The sequence below is a fragment of the Fulmarus glacialis genome, unplaced genomic scaffold (assembly GCF_000690835.1).
Source record: "Fulmarus glacialis isolate BGI_N327 unplaced genomic scaffold, ASM69083v1 scaffold9003, whole genome shotgun sequence".
NCBI lineage: Eukaryota > Metazoa > Chordata > Aves > Procellariiformes > Procellariidae > Fulmarus > Fulmarus glacialis.
Genome location: NW_009201074.1, coordinates 75,706 through 103,271, shown reverse-complemented (window position 1 = coordinate 103,271; position 27,566 = coordinate 75,706). Strand labels below are relative to the sequence as shown.

Here is a 27,566-nt window from a genome sequence, read left to right as displayed (position 1 = left end):
TAGAGCGCGATGAGGTCTCCCCTCAGCCTCCTCTTCTCCAGGCTGAACAACCCAGTTCCCTCAGCCGCTCCTCATCAGACTTGTGCTCCAGGCCCTTCACCAGCTTCGTTGCCCTTCTCATGTTCCCTTCTCCCTCTGCTCTAGCAAAGCCCTGCGATAAGCCTGACCTTGAACCCGGAGCATGGACCACTTCCCTGGGCGGGAGGCTGAGGAACAGCCCCGTCTTCAGTGCCTGTCATCACCCTCTTTAAATGATTTATCAGCCCGCGCCAGAACAGATGCTCCTTTCTGCGGCACAGCACAGGCAGCTCCGCACTGCACAGCTCCCTGCCCGCAGCTGCCCGGCACGTCCTGCCGAGCCTGCTCCGTGCCCGGGGCACGCTCAATGCTCCCCTGCTGCCCCCAGCAGCTTCTGCCTCTCCGAACACCTTGCACCGGCATGGGAGGGGTGCAACACAAAACGAGTTGACCTGACAGCTGTGCACGGCAGTGAGTATCAGGTAAACTCGGGTTGCACGTACAGCAGCTGAGATCAAGGCATCAGCGCCCTGCAGTCTGCATGGGAGCTGGGGCTTATGCTATGAGGCCTGAGGCTGAACATGATAACTCTTTTTAAGAGTTCGGGTTGCACGTACAGCAGCTGAGATCAAGGCGTCAGCGCCCTGCAGTCTGCACGAGAGTTGAGGCTTATGCTATGAGGCTTGAGGCTGAACATAACTCTTTTTAAGAGTTCAATAACATTAAATAACTCTTTTTAAGAAAAAAGACTGTATTTCTGCTACATTTTTTAAAGCCCAGGCGAGCGAAGCCTGACCTGTGCAACTATCCAAGAGACCACATCGCTATTAACCGCAGCAGGAAGATCACAGCCACTGAGTATTTACACCGTGTTTTGTGCCCAGCAAGGAACAAGCCTCACAGCACTTCCCTCTGAAACGCAGGCAGCACAGGACAGGGATGGAGTGGGACAACCTACAAAGAGCTGAGTCACAGCATATACACACACACGTGCTCCTGGTAAATGCTTAAATCCTCCACCGAGTCCCCATTTAATACCAATAATCTGCCCTCGTCTAGGCTGGTGATGTCCCCTTCCTCTCTGCTGAGGACACGGGCAAACTTTGGGGGCAAACTGACTGTGGTTGGGCTGTGCAGTCACTCCTGAAATACATTTGAAAGAAAGAGGACTGTTCCTCACGGGGAAGTTCTCTGTGAAAAATATAGCAGCAGGCAGCGGCACCAGCTGCCACCGACAGCGCCCCGTCAGTCCCCATCCTCCGCCTGCCTTCTCCTAACGATTTTTGGAGAATCTCTGCAAGTCCTTCCTCAGTCGGAGAGCGGGACATCCTGGCTCAAGCTCATCTGTGCATCTCGGAGCAGTAAACGAGGCCAGCCAGAGTCTCCAGAGCAGTGGAGCTGCTCCCAAAGGTGTTTAGAGGTATATGGCTGTTTCCTGGTGTCCCACCACAGACCAGATCTCCCCAGGCCTGGCTGGAGGCTGTGTCCTGCCTAAGCACTGGATCTTGAGACTCTTCACACTGAGATGCTTGTAAGCAGTTTGTCACGGTTTGCATTGAATGTTGTTATGTAACAGAATTAATTGGACCAACCACTTCCTAGATGGGTTTGTGCAACTGGTCGGACAAATGACTGTGATTTAATGAAGTCCTGGCTGAGGTGGGGTGGGTGGTCACACACAGCAGACAATTTCGGTCAGCCCAGAGCCCTCCCAGCGTGGCATCAGAGGCAGAAGCGCAGGGGAGTGGTGGAGCAGCTAGAGCAGAGATGGCTCCGGCTCTATTTCTTTTGCATAACCACTAAATATTAAGCCTGAGCCCAAATTACAAAGCTCAGCCTTTCCCAAATTCTGTAGCTATTCCCTCCGTGAACGTGGGGCTGAGCAGCAGTTCCTGCTAAAACCCAACTGGCTTTTTTTACCCCTCCCTCCCCCAAAGAAGGCTGAAATGCCACAGAACTACAAATAATAATAAAAAAAAGCATACATAAACATTAGTGTCACACATACAGAATTACTGCAGTAAAATTGCTCCTACAGGAAGGAAGGATGGAGCCGAATGCTCTCACTACCACACAAATCACACAGGCTGAGGAGAGGACACACATTTCTACAGCACCCAGGGGAAACACAAACACCGAATTACCTTAAAGACGGATGCAAATATACAGGTGTGTTTAAGAGGAGTCTGTCCCTGAGAGCAAAACAATGAGACAAAGGAAGAAAGCGATCATGAAGATGATGGCAGCAGGCAAAGGAGCTTGTATTTCTGTACCTAACAAGCCTAGCAAGCAGAGTGAAATGGAGGATGGAGCATCAGTCACATTTACTTGCAGCTCGAAGGACAGATGAGGCCGGGCACTGGTAGCACTGGTACAAACCCACTCCAGCCCCTATCGCTGCTGAAAGCTCCAGATAGCTTCCAGCACACTGCTGATGTCCAGCTGTGCTTTCCTGGTCTGTCTAATTTGGCACCTCTGGGGGTTTTGTGTCCTATCACGGTCATGACATCACCACCACGGGCGATGGGGTGTGCAGCGGCTGAGCTCAGCGCGGGCAGAGCCACGTGAGCATGGGCTCACCGGAGGGTCTGGCTGATGGTGGGTCTTTGCCAGAGGAAAATCCTGTGCCACAGTGGGTGCCTCGGTCCGTAGGCGGACTGCAAGGATACCTACCTCCACTGTGGGGCATGGCTCTTCCCGTGAGACACGCAGTTCTCTCTTTGCAGTGAAAATTGATACGGCTTTTGGTTGGGTTTGACTCTGATAGCATCTATGTGCTACTGACACGAGACTGGAAAGACAGACACCAAGCACTAGCAGAGATAAAGGGAGCATGTTTAGTGGAAACATCTGGCAAATTTAAACCCAACCTGCTGCTGTTGCCTTGCCAAAGATGATGCTGTAAACCTGGCTGCCCTAGGCGGATCTCTGCAGCCTGTTTTTGAGCAGCCCTATGGCACCGAGCCCTGGGCTGCTTTGGGAGAAGCTCTTACTGCTTGGAGACCTGGGTCAGCCACTTTTTTACCTCTCTCTCCCCCCTGGCTTCCTCGTGCCTAGTCTACATGGACAGTATGGCCCTAAGGGCAGTGACGGCTCTTTTGCTCTCTTTTTGGGGAGGGTGGAAGCAGGGTAGGCTTTCTAAATACAGACAGATCCCCCGTACAGGAGCTGACAACCACATTTCATCAATAGTAATAGCAGCCATAATGAGAAAGTAAATTGGGTCTGTCAAAACACCGCAATTAATTTGATAGGTAGTAGCTGCAATAAATGAGAATAATAAAATGTGGTGAAGCCAGTGCTGACTCAGTTAGGAGAAATGTGGAGCAGGCAGAAGAAATGTAGCAAACTCTGCTAACAGAAACCCAGAACTTAGCTGTGAACGCTAAACAGCTAGGTTTAAAAAATAGTCTGCAACTGGAAAAATTAGAAACAATCAGTTGCTTCTGCAGCCACTGTTAATGACAGGCTTGAACCTGGCCATGGTCTGCAGGATCTGCAAGGCTTGATGAATCACTGCATCTTCTGGGAGATGCAGTGCCGAAAGGCAGGATCCGGTGCTGCCCGGACACCCGGCCCTGGCTACTGCACAGCTGACAGGGTAAAATGACAGCCGGCAGCACTCACACACGACTTCTGGGTGTGCAGAGGTGCTCTCGTGGGAGAGGCAGCTGTTGCAAAACAAGAATTGCCAAACGGGGGCATCTTCATTTAGTTCCCTTCTATCTGGTGAATGTGCCTGCCATTTTAACAGCTGCCTTTTTAACTTTTCAGTGCTACGAAACAAAGCAATAAATAACACCCAGGAGAGGATTTGCTTCTTCCAGGTCTAAGGAGTGCTAAAAAAGCCCTCTCTCCTCCCAATACTAATTTAAGAACTATTTCAAATCACTGGTGTCTTAATGGTGTCCTCCAAAGGAACAAAGGCTGCAGCAAACATGAAAGACCTCCTGCTATCACAAAGACTTCTGCAAATGCAGCTTCTGCAGGAAGCATTTCCAAGAACAGAGCCCAGCACACTGTGTATAGGTAATGCAGGGAGAAATTAAAAAAAGATTCAACCACATGATTTAGTTTCCTCCTCTCCAAATCCCAAAAAATGACCTTAAAGGACAGATCCATTTTAAGAACTATCAATTAGGCATCAAATACCAGAAAGCAGACTCAGCTGTCAGGATTTCCTGCAAAATATGTTCTCAGTATGGGCACAGATGCAAGATGCTTGAAGCAGCAGTGAGTGGGGCTCTGGCAATTTCACATGCAGCCTAATTAAATAAATGGAATGTGAAACCGGAGTTTTCTAATTGCTCTTCTTTTTTCTTATATAGAAACACAACAAGTTATTTTCGACTTAAAACTAGGAGATGCAGTATTACAAAAGCTGATTTATTGCTCTCTAAAGACACTGCCACTGGGCAGGAGAAGCTCTGTGGTGGAGAGCTTGGGAACTTGTGGCTTGTTTTTCTCTCAGCTCCTTGTGGGCAACCACACGGCAGCGTGGCCAGAGAGCAGCGATGGCTGCAGGCGCTGCCCTTCTGGCAAGTCCCACTTTTGGGGTCCCCATCCAGCTACTGGGGTGGAAACGGTGCCTGACATGCAGGAACTCTGCAGAGCCTTTATGCTACAACAATATTATCTGTTCCTGCTAGGTTCTAGAAATTTATAGTAATCCAGACTCACTCAAAACTTATTTTAACTAAACACAGCGCTATTCGTAACATTTGCACTGATGTTACATTTTATATGTGTATTAAGGGTGGTTTTACTACAGAACAACCCGCTATGAATTAAGAACTGGATAGGCTTAGTGTCCGGCTCTGTTTGTCCCTGTGGAAATAACACTGTAATCAAGAGAGAACTCACGGAACGATGAACATTCCCATTTAGACTCAGTTTGCTTAAAATCAATGTCATTAGATTCAACAAATCTACCTAAATGTAAAGCTATTTTCATTGGATTCAACCAGTATAGCGTTTTTCAAAGTTTGAATAAATAATCCACATTCCTTAAAAAAAAAAAAAGCATCCCTGCTTTAGTGTTTAATATACGACACTATTGTTGAAGAGACCTAGCCAATGTCTTTCTTTTAATCAGAAGGGTTTCAAGATGGATTCTCAAAGCTCCAGTTGTGCATTAATTAATTTAGGCTGAAGTCAATTGTTACTGCCAAAAATTGGCACTGATGGCACGAGATTGAGAAATTAAGTGCCGAAGTTAGTGCAGCGGAGAAATGGCACGTTCAAAGACCATTCACATTCTTTTTGGACATCTTTAAGTGCTTACACTGCTGGCTGCAGCTCCATCCCTGACCTGACATGTTTGTGTAAACCAAGGGCACTGGACACAGCAGCACAACAGTGAAAGTTATACACGGTTTTCAAAAACCTTTTAGTATAGTCCCACAAAAGGGGCCTGAACGCAAACATGGGGCTGAAATGAGTAGAGACAGGGAAAGATGCTGGTTTTGTATAAGCTGAGAAGAATTTGACTAGCAGCTTTAGAAAGGAGATAAATAAAAGTAAAAATGGAGGCTTATAGTTCGTCTTGAAGGCCTAAAAAGATTTTAAAAGGGATTAGACATCGATAATGTCTAACATCAGAAACTGCAAATCTACATCAGATGAAATGAACTTACTTATTCTGAGCAGATAATAAAGCATCCGGCTCTAGGCAGGAACCAGCCACAGCATCAGGGTCAAGAAGTTTTCCCACCAGTTGGTTAACTAATGGCGAGGGCTTTTAAGCATCTCAAATGAAGTTGGAAGGAAACAGGTCCCTTTTGGAAACAGGTTCAAGGCACTAGAACAGCAGACCACCTTGAAACATCAATTCAGGCAGAGTTTGAAAAGAAGAAATCCTGCCTTGCTCTGAATTAGCTGTCCTGGACAGTGGGATGCATACAATACATTTTTCTTAAAATTTAGTAGAAGTTCTCCCATCTCAGAGCAATGCAATGCAGTGACCAGGAATGATAGTGAAGATATGGGTAGGGATGTATGTCAAATTAGCAATAACTAATTTGGAAGGCAATGAGCCAAGGGAAACAAATGAGGACAAATCCCTTGTGCTAAGCTGGCAAAGGAGCCATGACTGCCATGCTCTACGGATATGTCCCCACAGCAGCGCTCAGCCTATGGGGTGTTTAACTGTTAAACTGCTGTCTAATATTAACTGGTCCTGGACTCAAAGGCAAAGCCTTTACTGAAGTCTCCAACACACAGTTGGGCCCTAAAGCATCATCATCCTTAATTGAGCTGAGCCCTTAAATCCTCACGCGCACCCGTGAGCGAGAGACACTCCTCTATTTGCATTGTCAAAGGTGCAGTGAGACTCTTAGCACACCCTCGTGGGAGTCTGCTAGGCATGGTACTGGGATTTTGGATGGAAAAGGATCATTCTGGGACAACACAGCTTTGTTGTGAACTGCAGCCTTACAGATTCTGCAGGGTGAGAACATGAAAATAATTGTCCCAGGTCAGGCTAATGGTCCATCTATTAATTGCTGGACTGACGGTCCAGAATCCTGGCTCTGAAAGGGATCAGTAACCAACATCAGGGACAAAGAGTAAGAGCCAAGTAAAGGACAGAGAAATCCTTCCTGCCCCCCAAATATCCAAGACCATTGTGTTTAAAAAACATTGATGAATCTAATAGCAATTAATTTGTCTACTCCTTTTTTAATCCCAGTATAGCCATTTATACCCAGCCTTCAAAATATTCCATTGCAATATGTTCCACCATTTCACAACTCGGTGTGTGAAAAAATACTGTATGTTTTCTCAAATGAAAGAGCAATGTCAAAGCATTCTCCACTGTCTGCCCATGCATCTCCATGGTATCGCTGCCCAGACTCGAGCCCCAGACCACAGACAAACCACATCATCTCATTTCCAGCTTATAAAACATTCAAACTGCTCATCCGGTGCCTTTTTTGTTGTCCATAAAAAGGAGAGAAGAATTAAACAATACATATCTCGACTAGACTCTAATTAAACTTATTTTAGTTCACCAATCTCTAATGGATCTTTGATCACAGCATATTATAAACTAACAGGTTAAAAACCAGACCTAAGTTTAGCACGTTACATGTGTTTAGGCCAAATCCGTCTTACAGAGAGAACTGCATCTATAAAAAGAGTATTTAGGCTGCTTTACTGCATTGTATTTTAACCCTAGAGGACTTAAGGTAGATTTTAGCCTCAGTATTTGATTTAGAAGGGAGTTTTGTCCTTAAATACTATAGAAAAGATTTGCAAACTACTTCCTTCATCCTCCCCATACACCTTTACTCTGTATGTGCAGCAGAGCCAGGTAAAGCTGTATATACGTACATTAGTAAGTTCCCTGGAGCAGACATGGACCTCTCCTCCCGCCTGGTCTGAATCTCAAACGGATTTCCAAAGGAGCGTTTTCTTAGCATGGCCTTCACTAGGATCTTTGAGGAAGGAAAACAGACCAGTGAGAACAGGACTGACAGATCACCTCCTTGAAGTTAGTCCAAAGGAGACTAACAACAGCTTCTTTAATAATTCAACAGACATTTAACAGAATTACAGCTAGAGCACGAACGAGAGAAACCCACAGAACAGCTACGTGAGTTCCAGGCAGTGTCAAGGCCACTCCCTCAGGCAGTGAGCTCAGACCCCTGGACGCAGACCATGGCTGGCAAGAGGCAAAGCAGACACTGCTGACTGCTGCCTGCCACTCATGGTGGTCCAAGGCCATGAGAAAGAGGCACCAGGGCTCTCCTGGGCCATCCTCCCAGGCAGGCACTAGGCACAGAGTGCCACCAGCTCCTGTGGGTTCAAAGGCAAAGGTCCTGCTGTCAAGGGGAAAGCATGGTTTTCACTCCCCCAGCTGGCTGTTGGGGCAAATGCCTATTTTAACATCACAAGAGCTTTGAAAACGTGCTCAGCACCTCTCTCCCCAGTGTGAGGAATCCCCAAAGGCACCTTCTCATCGTAATCACTTAGAGCAGACCTTCAGCTGGCTACACACAAACCGAGAGAGCCCTGAACACCCACTCGTGGTTCCCCCAAGGCTGGCAGGCAAGGGCCAGCTATATGCTCCACTGGCAGATCTCCTTTCCCTGCTTCTCTGGCCAGGTCACCTCCAGGTTTGGAGCCTTCATTTTGAGGATCCAAATGAGGTTTCTTGGAACCTCTAGATTAATGAAACAAAACACACTTGGGATGCTTCTGGTCTTCTGGGATGTCAGATGCCAGACACTTGGAGGGTGTGACCCTACAGCTCTTACGAGCAGCCAGACAGATATAAACAGGACTGCTCACACGGTCAGGCGCTGCAGAGTCAGGCTGCTGCAGTACTCAGGGACACAGAAAGTTCACACAGGGTTGAAAGACCAAGTTTCTCATGCCAGGAGCACACATGTACCCTCTCCAAACCTTCACCAGTTGAGAGCTTCAGCAAAGTATCATGCTCTTGACCCATGCAGAGGATGCGGTTGTGGTTTATACATACCACAGCTGGCAAACTCGGGATCGTCTTCACCGAGTTCTTCACCTCCTCCTCTGTCACCTCCACCACGGTACAATGCTCTTCCTCCAGCGGCAGGGGCTCCTCGCCACCCTTGGTTAGCCACGGATGCACCTGCGTGGGGAGGAACACAGAGAGAGCTGTAGGTCTCCCTTCTACAGCAGAGCACAATGTTGGTGACGAGAGGGAAACAGGGGCACAGGACTGATTACGGGGGTAAGCTGCCTGTTGGTACTGCTCCATTTTCCATTTACACCGATGCGGCTCAGCCAGCTCCCTTGGAAATCGCTGCAATCTGGTGCCTGGCCAGATGGCATCCCCGAACGCCCAGTGCTGTCGCACCCACTGCCACCAACCAGCATCTCAGAGGAACCCGGCACCCTCTGAATCAAGTTTCAAATGCTTTGAAAATCTGAGTTATCCAGAGCCTTTTAATCTTTTTCTCTCACATGCACACATTTCATCTAGGGTCACACATGCTTGCTACCTGGGAGAATCAAGATCATTTATGCATCCGCACAAACAAGGGTTTAGGTGCTTAAAATGGAGTACTTGGGTCTGAGTACTGAGGACTCGTGCTACTGCAATGGCCTCCTGCCTACATAAATAGCGAAATAACACACTTTGCCACCTGGACACCACATAAACCTTTACACACCCACACAAAGGAGGAAGGAGGCAGTTTCCCACCATCCCTCCCTGTCACTGCCGTGCTGCTGTGGAAGGGAGCTGAGAGCAGGAAAGGGCAAGGCTCTCTGCTACCCACATCCAGGGCTGGATGTTTTGCCTGTCCGGGAGAGCATCCTCCAGTCTTGGTGCTAGTAAAGCCAGCCTCACTCTCCAGGACGAGGAGTTTAATTAGGATGGATGCTTACTGCCTTCCAATGAGTTGGATGCAGGTATCCAGAGTGTTCTCCAAGGGCTTAGCGATGAGCTTCTTTACGGCACTTAATTCAGTTGCATTTTCCAAAGATCATTAATTGTGCTTATAATAACTCTTTTTAAAGGCACATCACCACGTCCAGCCTTAAGTGAAATCAGTGCACTAAACCCTACAGTCTACCTGGGGCTTGCGAACATTTCAGCTAGGGAGAGGACTGCCTAGCCATATGTTCAATGTTCCTCATACGAAACGATTTGCTTGATTTATTTCCATGGTGAGCAGCAATTCCAAACCCAGTTGGCAGAGCAGTTAAGATATTTGTCCAGCCTAACCCCCTTATATAATTTTACCGCCTCCTTCCAGCTTTTGCCATGTTTATCTTCAATGTTGCCATCAAAGATTTATCAACTATAAATGATCACATACGAGAAGCAGCATGGAGCTAACGCTCGTCAGCTCAAGAACATTTGCAGCCATGTCAGGATTTTATCTTACAAGTAAGGAACATGAAAGAGGAAGAGGAGGGGAGTGTGAAAACAGGGGAAAACAAAATGGAAGGAACCCAGGGAGGAGGAGAAGGAGGCCTGGAGCAGCCATTTAGAAACATCTGACTATGCAAGAAGCTAAGGCTGGAGCCCCAATGCCATGCGGTATGCTACTTCAGAACAAAGAAACTCCTTAGGATTAGTCTGTGAATGCAAATACAGAGGGAGCGTGTCATCTCCTTGTCTGGATTGCATCAGCTGCACACGCCAGGCTCTTCTGTACTCTCTGGGTTGGATTCCTCTGGCCAGGGCCTTCAGTGATGGTGGCAGTCACTCCACGGCCGCCTCTGCCAAGAAGCTGCTTGGCCATCATCTTTCTTGGGGGAACAACAGAAGAAAGCTGCCCTTTTTCTATTGCCTCTTATGGGATGGTTTCCTTGATTGAGAACATGAGAAAAGCAGTGTTCAAGGCCCTGGGCTGAGCCCAGAGCCCAGCCTGGTGCAAGAGACACTTGCTTTTTCAGCTTCAAACAGAAGTCCTCAAGCACATCAAGCATCTTCAGTGCACGGCCAGCACCCTGCTCTGCTCTTCTCCCCAGGGTTCTTACAGGGCTCAGGCTTCCACACGAAGTGCCTGCAAGAGCTGCCAAGTGAAATCTCTTAATACAGCACCAAAGCACTTCCCACCATCACCGCTGTGGCCTCCTGGGCTTGGAGGGAAGCGATGTCATGTTTCTTCTCAAAGTTCAACCTTCCTACTGTCAGCTTCGGTGGCAAATGTGCTGGTGTTGGCCTGAGACAAAGCGAAGAAGAATTGTGTGCCCCGCAGAGAATGCTGATGGATCTCTGTGGAAATCTTGCGAGTCTTCAGCGGGTCGGGGGGTAACACGAGGACAGAAACCCATGCAAAACCAGAATGAAGCCAAGCCTTGTGAAGCATTGTGCTCTACCAATCCTAGTCACTCCCTGTGTTAATAAGCATCCCCCAAGTAAAGCTGATAGAAACAAATGTGCTGCCTTGAGGCTGTTGACCACCCAAGCACCAGAGGAACATGTTTCCAGCCCCTGTAACACAGGTCCAACGCTGACAGCACAGGCTCTGCAGCTAGCAGTCCCCATGACAATGTAGATTCTCCCGGGGATTCGCTGAGGATCAGCCAGCTTTTGAGTAATTTTCATTTAAATAAGTAAACAAGAAAGCTTTTGTCAATATTCCCCGACAAGCAGCAGCAACAGAGCTGTTACATGCTGCAAAATGAGCACTCTCCCTTTCCGAGGCGGCATGCCAGAGAAAGCTCCCAAAACACCGGGAACAGCTCTGCCTCATTAGAAGGTACCAAAGGAACAACAAAATCAGCTGAGACTAAAGACTATAATATCAATGTCCAATTTACCTTAATTTCAGGGACTGTTATCCTTGTTTCTGGATTTTTATCGAGCATGCGTAGGATCAGTTCCTTGAGCTCTTCACTTATCTGTGCTCTGAGTAAAGAAAATAGCAGTATACAGTTAACAAGGGAATTGTAAGTGCCCAAGGCATGCATAGTCCTTACTGCGATTACTCAGTAGAGAATCTGCTCCACTCAGAAGGTATTTTCTCTGCAAACCTGGCGTGATAAAGGAAGGTCTAATTGGCTTCCAGGTTCCTTCTCAGGCATCACAGTCATTCCTACGGGCTTTGGTTATGTTCTGCCCACTAAGACAGCTGCACGCTCTCAAAATGCGGCACAAGGGATCAGGTGAATGGATCTAAGGACATTTTTAAAGACAACACATTATAGGGGAATTTCAGAGGCCATATTCTAGGACAACAAAGTGTTATTGAGAGCAGAACTGGAGCTGGGCTCTATGATACAAGGGCATAACTTGATTTGCCGAATCTGCATCATGAGCAACCGCGTGCTGGACAAAACGCTCCCATTTGACATTCAAGTTCCCAGCTAAGCTTGCAGGTTGTGTTAATTAAATTGGTTCCATGAATGCTAATGGCAGCCAATTTGGTAACTTGGTATTTCCTACCTGTATAGATCAGCCTTGGTGTAACAAAAGCGAGGAATGAACAGACACGACTAAAAGAGAAATGCAGCTGCCTGAACCCAGAAGGCATCCTATTCACACGGAGCCCTTGGTCCTGCAGTCTGTCCCTCTAGTCCAAAGGCTTCAATGACTTCTGTTGCTAATGATGCAGGCAACATCTTTAAAATACACTTGATCTGCATGATCAAAGTGCTACTGAAATAAAATGCCAGCGTATGACAGAATTGTGCTAGGCAGTTGAAAGTCTGTGTCACAAATGACTTCTGAGGAGCTACGTTTCTGCACGGAGATGGGATTTGGCAGCATAAAATGTCACTCCCCAGCAGGGCTGGATTTCAGATTGAAAACACCGATGAGGACAAGGTGCTGTACCCACCTCTTCTGCACCCTCCCCAAGCAGAGGAGGGAATAAACTATCATAAATCTAAATGAAGACCATAGAGGAAGGGATATTTTAGTCTGATGAAAACAGGGCTGCTCTTTAATAATTTATGAATACTTTATGTGGACTTTGGTTATGAGATCTTTAACAAACAACCACAAGGAAACACTGTTCGTTCAGTGGGAAGGGGCAGAAAGTGGGTTCAGTTTAAAGTCTGAACATTTTCAGAGTTGCATCAAGGGTCTGCAGTACACAGGCAATATGGCCCAGACAAGGGGAATGGCAGGATGAGTCCTCAGAGACTTCCCACTGCCAAGGCTGCATGGCAGGTGACAATTTAGGTGGGAATGGGAAGAACTCTGCTGCTCTTGAGATGAGCTCCAGGCACAGAGGAGCAGCTATGGGGAGTGAGTGCATTTAGCAGGTCACAATAAACAGACTCCTAAGGGAGGACCACACTGAGACGCAGGGGAGATGGTGTTTTTAAAATACTTAACATCAGATCTGTGCCAAACTGGCAACGGCTTTGTTTAAAATACAAGAAATAGAATATATAATCACCTAACATTTCTGGGCACCAGACTGATTTCTATACAACACAGGATTAATGTCATAAGGAAAAGCCCTGTAAACAGGATCACAAAGTTTCAGGTGGGTTATAGCCAGGTAACAGACCACATCACCCTGCCTGTTTTTCCTTCTCTCTGTTCTGCCATGGTGCATGCTGTACCCAACGGCATTTTTCATCTGAAAAGCCTGCGCTATCTGGAATTTCTCACAGTCATGGTCCTGTAACAGCTCTCAGGAAAATGCCAAGCATCACAGAGCTCAGCACCCATTTGGGAGGGCTGCCAGCACCATAATCATTTTACAGGGTGCCCGCAGGTCAGAGAACATTGTCCTGGACTTCAGCTCTTCACCAGGAGGGACTATGCAGAGCTTCTGGCTCTCTGAATACATGTCTGGACAGAAACTTCTCCAGCTTGCTCTTTAATCATGCCAGGATCATTAGGGTGTGAGTCAACCCCATTTACCTCGTGTCACGCCAAGGACTCAGTGACATGAATGAGAACTCCAGAGCAATAAATATTTATCCCAGCGTCTCTAAGGGAAGCGAAGGGACAATGATGCTGGTACAGTCAGCTCCATCTCTGTTCTAAAGGTTGTTAGGAAACAGGCAATGAGTTTCTATGGACTGTCTGCAAACATGAATGTGTCTTTTGTAGCCATGGTGAAATAAATTGAAACCAAAATATTCCTAACTGTAGCGAGGTGCTAATTCCGTGGGAGGTCAGGGTGGATCCAGTCCAGTGAATTCCAGCTTTATGTGCATGTCTGTTACTGCCTTTATCTAACAAATAGATGTAGTTTAGGCAGCTGTCAACACCCAGTAACTCTCTGCTTCTCCAACAACCTGATGAGGGGTGCAGCTTTTTTTAGACTGGGAGAGCAGGTCACCAAGAAATCCAAATAAATCATGCAGCCGAATTATCGCTGAAGGAAACGTCTGAATGAAGAAAAGGTTCTTAGCACAACCCAGTTAGCCCATTAAATGTTAATAACTTACTGCAGAGACAGATGGGAACAGTCACTTGTAAGCTGACTGCTAACCCAAATACATGATGGCTGAGAGGACAGGCATTTTGCCAGGACCCAAGCAAGCAGAGAGACCATGCCAGGGAAACAAACTTTTTTTTTCTGGCTCCGGTGCTGTCAAGACAAAGTCCTGCCCCAATTGCAGAGCAACCGGTGGGAACACAGCAATGTGGCACAACCAGCCTTCGTGCTTTTAATGCCTTTTAATGCCAACGGCACAGGGCTGGCTTGCCAGAGTTGCTCCGTACCCACAACTGGGGCCTGTGTTTGCCATCAAACAAGTGGCCTGACCTTGTGGCCGCAGGTCCTTGGGAGGTGTGCTCCACACAGTCCTCGGTGAGGGCTCCCTCAGCCTGAGCAGAGACAGCTCTGTCTGAGCTATCTGCAGTGGCTGTGCTTCATAGGCAATGGAGAGGTAATTAATACAGCCCGTGGAGCCTGGGGCGTGAGTCATCCCATCTAAAGCAGATGTCTAAAATAGGACAGCCTGAGCACCCATTGCTTTCTGCAGACTCAGAAGGAAGCCCGGGACTGCCAAGACAGAGGTCCGGCCCTTCGCTGTATGTCTCTAAAAATTCAGTGAGCATCTCACAAATAATTCATGTAATAGATGGTGGATACATGCACATATCGTGGGCTGCCTGACAACATCCCTCCCTTCCTCTCTGATATCAGATGTGCCTTTCATTAGAGTTATAATTTCTTCATGCGTGTTTTAAATCAAGTCATTTTATCTCTAAGTTTTTATTAGAATGAACAATTGGGTCAAGAAGGTCAAAAATTTTTTGCCTGACTACAGTGCTCATTTGGGAAGGCAGATAAGGAGTCCGGCTTTGGCTACTTCATCTGATAGCAATCAGGAGAAACAAATTAATCACCAACAGAAAGTCACTAGAGGCCTGAAGATGGAGGAAATACCGAGGAGCCAATACACGAAGAGAAAGGCAAGGTGGCTTGGTGGCAGAGACTGAGCACACATCGAGCGTGATCATCTCCGGCCAGGCTCATCTGACAAGACCACAAACACTCACCGCTCAGCGCCTCGACGCTGAACTTCCCACTGCTCAAATGGCACGCGAGCGGCCTTGGCTTGTCCCCCCTCACGGCTGAGTGCACTGTTGTGGGTTAGAGGACGCACTGTGACGGTGCAGCCGGCCATCCCACCTAACACAGCCCAGTAGCCTCCACCACGCAGCTCTGACTGTGGCCAGCATAGGTTTCCCTCACTGACCAAAGCGGCACATAGCCTCTCAATAGCAAATGAGTAAATTAATTTCTGGGTTGGTTTTTTTTTTTTTTGGTTGTTTTTTTTTCCAAAACTATCCCCAGTCTGCCAGCACACAAGACAAACCCATATTTTCCCAGAGTATGTTGGAAGAGGCAGAGGAGTGGGGATGCACCAAGCTGTGGTTGTATATCTCAGGACAAGCCTCCTTCCATCAGACACTTCGCCCAGCTCCAAGTCCATGGAAGTTGCATGTGTTCACTCAGACTGAGACTGAGGCCTATAAACCACATTGCTTTTGAAAACTAATACATTGAATCATTCCAGTGGCTACCACAAGGGAGAAACACCAAACCCCAACCGAGCCATGCTTCCAGCATCTCCAGGGTCAAGTAGCTGGGGCAGAACTTACTAGACCTATACTGAAATCCCTCTGCTTCCAAGAATTTCAAGAGCCATTTCCTTTAGTCCTTATCTGCACAACTTGGACACAGGAGCAGCAGAGGCAGCTGTAATGCCTCGACAACAACATCAGCACAAACCCCATGTGATGGACCCAGGAGAACGCAAAGCACCTCACCCACCCTTGTCTGTCCCTCTGTGGTAACCTGCCGGCATTTATGCTGCACAGTAAATAACACTGAAGACTAAACTTTATTTACAGTAGCTGCGGAAAGTTTACTTACTCTTCTGGGAACTCTACAGGCTTGTTCTTGATCCTGTTATGAAGACCCAGGATATATTCATCTATAAAAGGGCACTGTAAAACAAACAAAAGATTTTCCAGTTGTCGGAGATCTTGGCGCTGCTTAGGCGTTCATCATTCACATGACAGCAGTATACTCTCTCTGTGCACTCTCTCAATTTTACACAGAGGTGGAAATAAATAAGATCTCCCCACACACAATAAATTAATTTATTCCTTATTAAATAATAAATGCAGAAGAACGGCAGAGGGACCTAAGGAATACAGAACCGGATTGGGATACCCCCCTCTACCCAGCCTACCCCCCCTCCATCCAGCCTACCAGATGACCATGAACTACTCATTTTTCTTTTCTCTGCTCCATTTTTTCTACCTACAAAGTGGATATACTGATATCACCTGGCTTGTATCACTGCTTTGAGGTCTCTCTGTGACAAGCATCATTTGGAGCTAGGTATACTATTAAAACACCTGGCTTTCCACTGTAAAGTCAGATATATGGATTCATATTTTTCTCCAGCACAACTTTTTATACTGGATTAATTTAGACCTAGATTCTGGCTCTTCCTACCTAGCAGGGCAGGCAGGACTGACAGGAGGTTAACTAAGCCACGGTGAATACTGTGGGAGATGCAGGAGCAGCATATTCGCAGGCCCTATGAACATCTGCATCAAAACTGAAGGAGCAGGTACACTTGTTTTCGTGGGCTGTGGGCTGCTGGTGGGCCCTGTCCCAGCCTGCCTGGCCAGATTAAATTATGAAATATAAAATAGGTACAAAGTGTACAATATTTACTGTACAGGGTCACATGGAACAAACAAATGCCTGTACTTGTCTTTATATTCCCTCTTTCTTTACCCCAGTGCTTGCCACATAGGAAAGTAATATCAGCATGAAGTTATACCAGAATATAAAATCAAGGTTATACCTCATCACCTGAGGATTTGGCCCCAAATGAGACATCATTATATCACAGGCCAGAGAATATTTTCCATCCTGACTTAACTCAGCAATATCACACCAGCAATGGAGATAGTTCTGCCTCTGTCATCTCCCCCAGTCACTTCTTACCCCTGAGCTGGCCGCCTTATGCCTGTGTGGTGGGATCTGCAGTGGTCCGTGCTTGGACAGGCGGTTCAGGTAACATACCTGCACACACAGACTGCAAGTACTGCTCGCCCTGGGAGAACGTGGGTGGAACGAGGGGCTTCTGGCCACAGGAGAGGAAAAAGCCATGACAGCACACAGAGTTTGCAGAAGGCAGCTCTGAAGAGCTGGCTCTGCCAAAGTGGACTCCATCTGGCCCAGCTCAGCTCTGGCAGACAGAGTGCTGCAGTAGCTTGGGATCAAACCTGTGCCTCTCTCCATGCTCTACCTGGCTTGTTTCTAAATACAGGCAATATGGATTACCCCCCGACAAACCGCTGTTGGTGCTACTGATGCTGCTCTGGGTTTGTAGCACAAACAACTGCTCTGAGCACAGGGGCCAACTCTAGAAACCATCCTTTTCATAGATCACAACATCAGTCCCTTCTCATCCGCAGGGTGCTTTGGGAAAACGGGAGCTTGTAGAAGGTAGACCTTTGTTTCTAATATTTGCCTTTATTTGGAAAGGAATGAAGTCAAAAGCCAGGCAGGCAGACATTCCCATGCAGGGCTCCAGCATCTGAAAGCCAGCTTACCTTCCCGTAAACAAAGCAGTACAGGGTAATTCCCATGGCCCATACATCAAGTGCCTGAAAGAAAGCATGTACAGGCAGTAAGTGAGATGCAACACAGATGATCTGAATGAGCTGGATTTTCCCACCGACTCACAGAACATTATTTGTGTGCATTTAATATTTTCTATTTTATTGTGCCCGGCTGAAGTTGGGCTCCTAAAGGCGTCTGTAGCACGCCTGGTGAATGAGGACTGTGCTGGGCCAGATGCTGCCACCCTTGTCCTTGCTGTGGAGCGCAGTGACCAGAAGCAGTCCCTTCTTACAGGAGACACCATTCAAGGCTGAACATCAAAGAGGAGCTGAACCTCAAAAGTCTTCTTCCAGGCAAAAAAAAACCCCACTAGACCCTATCCCCACATCTGCATCAGCTTGGCAGTGCCCCTCGATTTCAGGGGATCAAAACATGACCTTGCTGCCCAGCGGCCCCCTGTGTCTCTTGATTATTTTGGAAGGGAATCAGGAGTTTCCTCCTTTCCCTTTGGGCAGGGAAAGGGTTCTAACATGCTCCTGTCTGGGCAGGGATCCACTGCAAAGTCTGCCTGCACGCTGCACAGAACAACCAATGTAAGTTTTGCCTGGACTGAATACAGAATTAGAGCTTCGGTTTTATGAAATAACCACCCCAATCCCTGGGTGGGCAACACGCAAAGGATGGGTGCTGTCCTTTGTGCCATGCCTGGGGGTCCCAGGAGACATCAGCTGTGAGCAAAGACCTACCTTTCCACTGAAACTTTTGCCAGTGTCTGAAATGGCCTCTGGTGCCATGAAGGCTGGTGTCCCTGCCGTGCTGGAAAGCTGAGCATCATTCCCTTCAAATTGATTGCTGACTCCAAAATCAGCGATTTTGACGTGCCCATCATCTCCTAAGAGTAAGTTGGAAGGCTTGATGTCCCGGTGAATGATCTTCTGGTAGTGCACTTTAAAAAAAAAAAAAAAAATCAAAACCAGGAGCATGGTCTCTCACAGCAGCCAACACACGCAAGGGAAACCTTTCCAGAAGGATGAAAATAAAGGTGCAAGCTCAGACACCCCACTCAAAGCTGCTGCTCGATATGCAATATAATCTAGTAGAAGTGCCATTTCCTATAGCTATTCCTTTTCAGTGCCTCACTGGGATGTACACTGGAGTGCAACACTCGGAATACATCTGTCACCAGTAAATACGCAAAGAACAGACATGAACGCAGAAACAGCCCAACCAGCGGGACCGAGCAGAGCTGTTAGAGAAGGAAATCAGTCAAGTCTTACAGATTTGCTTGACCTCATCAGACCAGCTGATGGATTGGGCAACTTGCTGTATTAAAGGTTTATGGGATCCAAATAAAGAGGTTAATTTTTAATTTATTTTGAAACTGCAGTGCCGTAAAGCTAACCAAAAGGGGTAGAACCACAGGCAGAATGAAACAAGCCCAGAGGACATATTTAGGCAAAATAAGACAACTAGCAGCTGAGCACCAAGTCCAGCCAACAGCTCAGAAATCAATGGGTATTTCCAACTCAGAAGATAACTCTGTCCAGGGAGAAATCACCAGCTGGTTGATGCCAGCGCTCATGAAAAAGCACTCTCTCTCTAGCCGTGCTTCGCAATGGGACCCAGAGAAACGACCTCAACTTGTTCTGTATCACCCCAAGTCCCCAAAGCTGCCAGCTACTCTGACCACTTCTGCACGCCGAGCCGTGGCCAAACCTCTGCCACGCAGTCCTTCAGAGCAAAGGCTGCTCCTACATGTAGCCCTTCGCTCCACGAGGCTGCAGCAAAGACTCCAGCTCTGTCCCAGCTCCACAAGGCCAACTGTGGGCACCAGCTGAAGTGCTTGTACATCCAAATGAAGTGCTTGTACATCTTGCAAAGAGCTTGGAGGCTGAGATGCACTAAAACCAAACAAAAATCCCTCTTGTTACAAGCTATCTGGGAAGCAACGTTGCAGTTGCAAGAAAGGCATTTCTGTGCCACTGAGTGAAGCAGCAGCAGAGAGTTGTAGGAAAGTGGCTGACTTCTCAGGAACTTGGAGAACAAATTTAAAAATCAATAAAACAAGTTTCAGAAGACAAAATGACCCCAAAAGCAGAACCGTAGAAAACCTGAGACATTTTACTGAACAGGAGAGGAAATCCTCTAAGTCTTTACTGCCCTTCCCAGGGGAACAGCACCCCTCGTCCTGCCTCCTCCCCCAGCCCCAATCACAATTTTCACATTTCCTTCTTGCAAATGGAGCATGTTTGTTTTCTTACCTCCCCATGAGCACTTTTCATATCTCCTAGGAAAGATGCAATTGGGTGGGGGGAAATGCTGGTTTAACCCTTTCCTACTTTACAAACCTGGTCAACACATTGCCCCAAAGGCAACCCCCAAGGAGCATCCCAGCTTGTGTTTTAGGACCAAGAAAGAACAAACTTCACTCAACTTTTCAAACCAACTTTCCAGTAGGCTGTGTCTGGGGAGGGGAAGTCACACTTGCAGATACTTTTTCTGCAAGGACCTCTCCTTAGTTTAAAGCACTGGCAGGGGATGCTGTCCTTGCACATTAAAGAGCTGATCTGGAGACCCAGCAGACACAAGCTCACTGGAGAGCACTGGCACTGACATCCTCTTCCAGATGTGCAGCAACTGCGTGGCCACGCTGTGAGCCAGTGAATGCTGTAACAGCCCGTCTAGACAGTCAGGATAAACACTGAAAACCCTGCAACAACAGTAATTACGAGGAGACATCTGCTTCGCAGCAAAGCTGGTGGCAAGCTGACATTTCATTATGGTAATATAGGGAGAGCAAAAAAAAGTGAGGGGGGGAGTGAAGTTTTCCTTCAGGAGATGATGAGCTGCCTTTCATGCAGGTGTCTGGTATCATGCCTGATACCACAGGGTTAAGATTCCCAATGCCTCTAAAAAAAATACAGGCCACAAATATACGTGGGTGATACAAGTACATCCCCGGGACCTAAGTCTGAAAATTGAGGGAGTTACACTAGGCAAGCAGGTACTCTAGGCTTTTTTATTATTTCTTCTGTACAGGAAAGTAAAAAAAAAAAACCAAAACAAAACTACAAACCAATTCCCATATCAAATAACTATTTATCTTGTAAGACACATTCCCTGCCTTTGCACAATCTAATAAAAGTAGAGGAAAAACGTGGGCCATTTGCCAGATGCTCTGTGTTTGTTCAATGCCCATCTCAGCCTGGGACCCAGTAGGTCTGGGCACTGCTGGCTGTTAGGCACAAGAGGAATATGAATGTTGAACAAAGAAATAAGAAACACATCCTTTGCAAAAATTAAAGCTGTCAAACACTAGGGTCAATGAACATTTCCACCTCCCAGACCAGAACAACCATGTGCTTGACCTGAGCGCTAGGGACAGTGACAGTCTCTGACCTTGAGGTCAGAGGAGAAAATTAGCACAAGTGCCTGCGGGGCAGAGGAGCACAGGCTGCGCGTTCAGAAGTGTGCCTGACACATCCCAGGGCTTTGCAATGCAGCGTCAGCCAGGTCCTTCTGCAAACCTGGCACACAGTTTAAATAACAACAAACTGGGATGGGAAGGAGATGGGCACAGAGGGGAAGTGGCTGGCCAGGTCAGGAGTGGCCGTGCTGGGAGCAGTGTCCAACCCATGCGCCGTGCGGCTTTGCCATGCTGTTTGGGTGACAGTAATGAAAGTCTTGTGCTAGCTGGTTCAAAAGACTTCTGCCATCTGCAGATCCTCTCCCCTGTCTAGCTGCCTTGTGCAGAGACAATAGCCATGAAGGAGAAGGACAAGGGACAGGAATTGTGCACCGAGCACCAGTTGGTGTAAATGAACGAGGCTCCATCACAGCTACAAAACCGGTAAGAGCAAGAGCTCACATCTGCCAAGAAATGATTTGGTGTGGAGCTGCTAACCTGATGAAAGCAACCTCAAATCCCTTTTCTGCTCTGAAAAAGCACAATTCTTAAAGTCCCAGTCTGCCAGCTGCTGTGGGCATCCTCCCCTGCACAGCCATCCAAAACAGGCTTCAGGCTTCAAAATGCAGTTTTATCCTCTCCTGTGCTGTGTCTTGCCACTGGTACAGTTCAGTACAATACAGGGCTGCAAAACGAAGAGTAAAAAGTTCCCCCAAAATCATTCCCAAGTCCACTTGTAGGCAATAGAAAAAAAACCTGGCTTATCTGAAAGCTGCAGAAAGGAAGGAGGACTGCTTATCTGCAGGACATCAACACCACTAAGTGCAGAAAAACTTTCCAACCCACCAACTTCTGCCGCAAGTCCAGATCTCTTGCAGATAACGCATTGCGGGGAGAAGGACAGGGAACAATTAATTCAGCAGGGCTGGCCAAAGGCTGACCGGCCAAGCGGCAGGACGGGCCTGCAGTGACACAAGCATCGCTGCCACACACTGTGAGAGGAGCCCAGGGACAGCTGTCTTGCAGGAAAGGTACTCATTAAGCCAGCGTGATCTGCATTTCCAGCACAACACGCAGAGGAAAAGATGGTGTCATGCCCGCAGAACTCCAGAGGGAGAGCGAAGCATCTCAGAAATAAAAGCCTACCACTAATGATACCCTCCAGACTGCTAGTGACTGTACAGAAGGGACAACACACAACCCGTGGAGCCACCCAAGGGGAGCAGGTGACAGCCACAGTCAGTTAAACACAATCACCAGCACAAATTAACCCTCTAATTTCACCAGCCTGAAGCATCTGGGAGCAAGTTCCTTCCCTCTGCAGATGCAAGAGCAGAGAAGGAAAAGCACTTTCAACATAAATAAAATCCCAAATGTGCATTAAAGGAACATAACCAAAATATCTGTATCACCACACCTAAACTTGCTCCATGAGGATTTGGGGATTTTCTTTTAAACCAATCCATGACCTCCCCTTAGCTCGCTCCATGGAGAACTGAGAACCCCTAAGCTGAGTCCGTGCCTTCCAGAGGGAACTTTCAGCTACTCTGTGTCCTGATCAAAAAGACTGGCCGTAACGAGGCATTGGGTTTTTTGCTTGCGACATTACAGAAACAGTCACAAAGCAGGCAGACGTCAGCCCGGATGAGACTGCCCTGAGATCCACACTGGCCAGCCACGGGGACGTGGGCGCTGGATGCATGCAGCCTTGGGAAGGACCATCCCATCGGTCCTCCCCTCCCAGGCCCCATGTGCCACACACAAGGTGGACATCAACAGCCGAAAAACACTCATTCCCATGCAAATGTACCTGTCTGCATGCCTCCCAAGGTTAAAATTGGTGAGCCGGCCAAAGCAGAGCACTTTACTGAAGCTGCTTTGACAAACTGACAAAACGCTTCCACTTGTTGCTTTTGCCTGGAAAGGATTTTGCTCTAAAGGCAGAGGTGGAACAGCTCACTGGAACAACTTCCCTGGGCTCCAAGACGCTCTCCACTTTCTGTGCTGACAGACCCGATTCAAAGAATAGATCAATACCTCTTCATAATGAAAATGAAACAATGTAAGATATTACAGAGCCCTGAAGAGAAAGTCTGATTGTGCAGTGCTCTTAAATTCGGTTTTATTAGACCCATCCTTCAGCAGAAAGGTAGCAGTATTTCAGGCCTATTTGCATCTGAACAACAATCCCATGGATTTCTACAGCGTCGTCTAGGCAAAGATCCCAAAGCGCGTTAGAAATACCTGTTGGCTAAACCTCACAGCCACCCCACAAATGAAGCAGGTACGACAGGTGAGGGCGCATGTACTACATTTCCACCACAACTTGTGTTAGAAAGCCTGACCAGGCACATCCGAAGTTGGACTTAGTCAAGCCCTAGAGCCCCAGGTTGCTCAGAAACAAGGGAAATCATGCCTTAAACTCTAGACTGTCTCCTAGTTTTGGGCATGGAGCGCAGGCACCTAAGAAAAGGCTGCTGAAGGCTGATGCTATGTGGTGGAGAGATACAACCTCAGAGGAGGATTCAGAACACTCAGGGTGCGAGCAACAGTTGGGAAAGGACCATCTTCTTCTGTCCCTCTCAATTTCAGGCAAAGCCTCTAGCAGGTACGCTGCACCTACTGCCTATAGCAGCTGGGATGAACCTGTACTTGGTGTTCAAATTTGAGCCCATATGAAACAACTACCCAAAATAAAAGGTCTCCTTGAAAATCTGACTTTTCAGGGCTTTGTTTTGTTTCTTCATTACAATGTATTTTAACTCAGTTGGTATTAGCAGCATTGATACAGTGGTTTGGGTGTTCAGGTATGAAACAGAGGAATCTGGATTTTCTCAGAGCAACGTGGATGTGGGATGCGCTGTGCTGGGGCTGCCTGGTTCTCCTGTTTCACACCTTCCCAACAGGGGCAGAAAAAAGCACCCGGAGCTTCGTGAAAAGCTGCCCATGACCTTGCAGCTGGTCCTTATAGCAGACCTTGTCCCAGGATGGATTCCCTGAAAGCCTCTCCAGCAGCACACCTGGATTACTCATATCCTTTCAGCAGTTTCAGGCAGTCTGCAGCCACTTCTCCCATAACTTCATCAGCACCACAAACATGGTTTCTCACCTTGGCCACCTTAGACAACAAGACAGCATATCTTTAATGCCAAGAGGCTGTCACAGCTGCCTGGTGTTACTCCAGATGCCACCGAGCCTGCAAACGCTCTGGGTGCCGAGTGTCCAGGGAATGAGCAGCTAGCTTGTACTTCCAGGTCACAAAACATGCCCATTTAGGACACCGCTTTGGCACATGCTGAACATCATCTCTGTGAAAAGCCAGCGCATGATGTGGGAATGGTATTAAAAGAAAGCATAGGCTTACGTGCCTCCGAACTGGGGTCAGCGTCCCTGCAGAACTAAGCTTGCAACGGTCAGAGCCACATGACTTCAGTAACTATGAAATGAAACTCTTGCAGAAAGCCAATACTCCACAGATCATCGCTGCTGTTAGCATGCACATTGTCCCTGGAGGACCTCACCACTCGGCTGTACCCCAGTCGCTCGGGAAGGTATGGGGCAGGGCTGAGGTCCTGGAGCATCACAGCTGTAAACTGTGCTGTGGCTTAGAGATCCTGCAGCACTCGTATCGCAAAGCAGCGTTCAGGCAGGGGTGAATCTTCAGTGGCTGTGGTACAGTAGATGGGGCTGGAGAAAGGGCAGATTTTGGGGAGGATCTCTGCTGCTGGGCCAGCCGGCTCCCGTCTGCGCACGCAGCACACAGCTCTGCCTGGGCTCTCCGCAGGTCTCCTGCCGCTCTGCCTCCCTGCTCGTTAGCAAAGCCCCGCTGAGCACATCATTTCTTTCTGTTCAGTCCCTTGGCTGCCTTCGGTGGGACAAGCCAGCTTTTTTCGCAACATGCAACTCAATTCACAAATGCTCCTTGTTTCCAGATACCACAGGCTATTCGGAGACTAAATAGGCTTTCCTTTTCATTCAGAAGCAAACGCCTGGGAACTGTCTGTCTAGATTAATAGCCGGTGAAGACCAAAAGGGAGCAGAGATAGGAGTGCTAGAAAAAGAGATTGTTCCTTGGTCCTTTTTTAAAAGGTGCCTTTCACTGCATTCCCTTCTGGAAACCTTAGAGCTCCAGCAGGTTAATACCAACTTACTAAAAGCCCATTTAAAAATTATACATGTAAAACTGCAATGCACTGACACATCCTGCTATTTACTAAGGCTGATGCTGAATTATACTTGATTAAAAACAGAATCCCATTCCCATTCAAGGGCAAAAGCAATCCATATGGTGCTACTGCAGAGTCTGCTTAGTATTACTCTCACATCACCCCTGTAACAAAGAAATGATTTAACAACCTCCCAAAGAAACTGCTGCACCACCATCCAGAGCTTAAAACAGAAGATTGCTCTTTGAAGCAAGCCTCTGTACTTGTCCACAATGCCCTGCTGAGAAAGAGCCGGAGCACACGGATGTAGTGGGCTGTGCAAGGGGAACACCTTCCTTCCCATGCTCAGCTCATTGCAGGGCTTTCCTGCAGCGGCTGGGGCGAGGATCCCAGCTCTGATTTTCTCAGCTCTGTTCACTATTTCGCCACTTTCTTGCTGCATCCATCAAACCTCTGCCACTTGAATATATTGCTTAAGCCCAGGTTTTACAAAGGAGGATCCCAACACGCAGCACTTCCCAGTCCTTTGGAAGAGTTCAGATTCCATTTGTGCTCCCTCTTCAGCACCCTGTTGCCCACCGCGATCCTGGGAGAAGGGATAAGGTATGGGATACTGCTGGTAGGAAGCAATGGGGAAGAGGAAGGAAAGGCAGCCTTGCCAAAGGCTGTCTTTCTACACCTGTCCTCCAACCCACGTGAGCACACCACGAGGACATGCAGAGCTCGCTGCCACAGCTGCACACGTGCCAGTGTTCAAGGGACCACCGGGAAAGTGGGGAGCAGGGCACGTGCAGCAAGCACTGCCAAAGCAACCTGCAGAGTCTGTGCCGTGGGACGCGTCTAACCCCAAGCACAATCACTTACGTAACTGCATCAAGCAACAACAAAAATCAAACCGCCCGACCTTTCTTAAGAGGCTCTAGCACATCTCTCTGATCTGCTCCACCGGCTAATTACTCTCACTCTTATACAAAGTCCTCATCGATCAGTATCAGCAACACTTGCAGCTACATGAAAGGTTTTTTGTTTGTTTTTTTTATCATCTAAAGAGAGCTCTGCAAGTGATAAAACACAAGCCAGCCCCTCTTCTCCTGGTGGTGTCATTTATAACACGCAGCACTTGTCAGCTGTAGTTGCAGTTGAGAGCCCCTACCTCGACATGCTCCGTTTTGAGGCGCTCTGAACTTGTGCAGGCAAGAGGCAGGAGCAGGGAAGTCTTCATTCCACACACGGGAACGGAGGCACAGATGGATCAAGTAGCTTGCTGGGAGTCACAGGAGAGCATGCAGCAGCTCCATCACAGACTGGTGTCCCAGCTCTGCTGGCCCACGCCAACACGAGGTCTGAGGAACTCACCTCTGCCAAGAGCCAAACCAGATCAAACCCATCTACACCACTGATGCTTGAGAGCACCTTACGTTGCAGTAGATATTCTTCAGGATAGACAAGCCCGTGTTGACTCAGCTGTTGATTTGTTTACTTAAATTTCCTCTTAAGATAATGGAAATTATACTCGTATATTGATGATCAAGTAGATTAAGTCTTATCTCAGAAAAGCCAGCTTTGATCTGCACACGTCAGGCAGATTGTTATTGCTCCAGGCTTAGCGTGCAGGGCTCCAGAGCATCGCAGGCATTCATACAGGTGCCCTGCAGGGAACTGCTGCTGGAAAGGTAACTTCCCAACAGCTTTAGCTGCGTGTCATGACCCTCCCTTCAACCCAATAGCTCATTCAGATGAGACAAGCATTCCTCTGAGGAGGGGACCAGAATTTACACCCTTAGGTTCCCTCGACACAGTTGCAGTAAGGAAATTGTGCATTTTCTACAGAGAATGCAGGAAATAATGTTTTTTCTTCCTTTCAGCCACTCTGGCAGCAATTGTTTCAGCTTTTCATGAGCCAGATAAAATACTGAGCTTGCAGCTAAACAGCAGAAGGAACAGCCGCTGTGCTTCATCTTGACTGTCGGCAGGGTTTTCCCCTGGGTCAAGCTTGCGTGCGTGTTCTGCGCTAAGAGTCTGCTCCTGGCTAGTGTCACAGCCAGGCTACCTGCTTAGACAGATCTTTCATTTACTTATTCTTATTCCTTACTTAGGCTCCTACTAAATGAAGCTATTTGTGTCCCAATCCTAAAACCAAACCGGGATACCTGCCTGGCATATCCCTCATGTCTTTTGATGGAGTACGCTTCTCTCTCACAATCTCTCCTGAGGCTCCTGCCACAACAAGAGTTTAAGGTATCTACTTCTTGTGTTGAACCAAACATCTGCTCACAATAAGGAAAACATTTCTGGCCAGCAGACAGCAGCCTGACACTGGAAGAAAATCCTCCCTTTACACGCTTCACCTGGTACTGGTTTCCACTGTTCATCTGCCAAAACAAACTGGCATGACATCAAATTCACCTTCACTCAGCAAGCCCGTTTATACTGTGCAGTTATTAAATATAAGTCACCACTGAGTCAATCCAG

General features: G+C 47.6%; 1 protein-coding gene across 1 annotated transcript in view; it reads right to left on the bottom strand.

The window, feature by feature from the left end:
* Positions 1-27,566, bottom strand: part of CAMKK1 (calcium/calmodulin-dependent protein kinase kinase 1, alpha) — a 62,579-nt gene that overhangs the window by 1,976 nt on the left and 33,037 nt on the right. Inside the window, exons 9-14 of the mRNA XM_009573812.1 lie at positions 18,269-18,468; positions 17,513-17,566; positions 15,810-15,883; positions 11,278-11,365; positions 8,501-8,629; positions 7,351-7,454 (exon numbers count right to left, since the gene is read on the bottom strand). Of these exons, the coding sequence (XP_009572107.1) occupies positions 7,351-7,454; positions 8,501-8,629; positions 11,278-11,365; positions 15,810-15,883; positions 17,513-17,566; positions 18,269-18,468 (649 nt within the window). The remainder of the gene's footprint in view (positions 1-7,350; positions 7,455-8,500; positions 8,630-11,277; positions 11,366-15,809; positions 15,884-17,512; positions 17,567-18,268; positions 18,469-27,566) is intronic.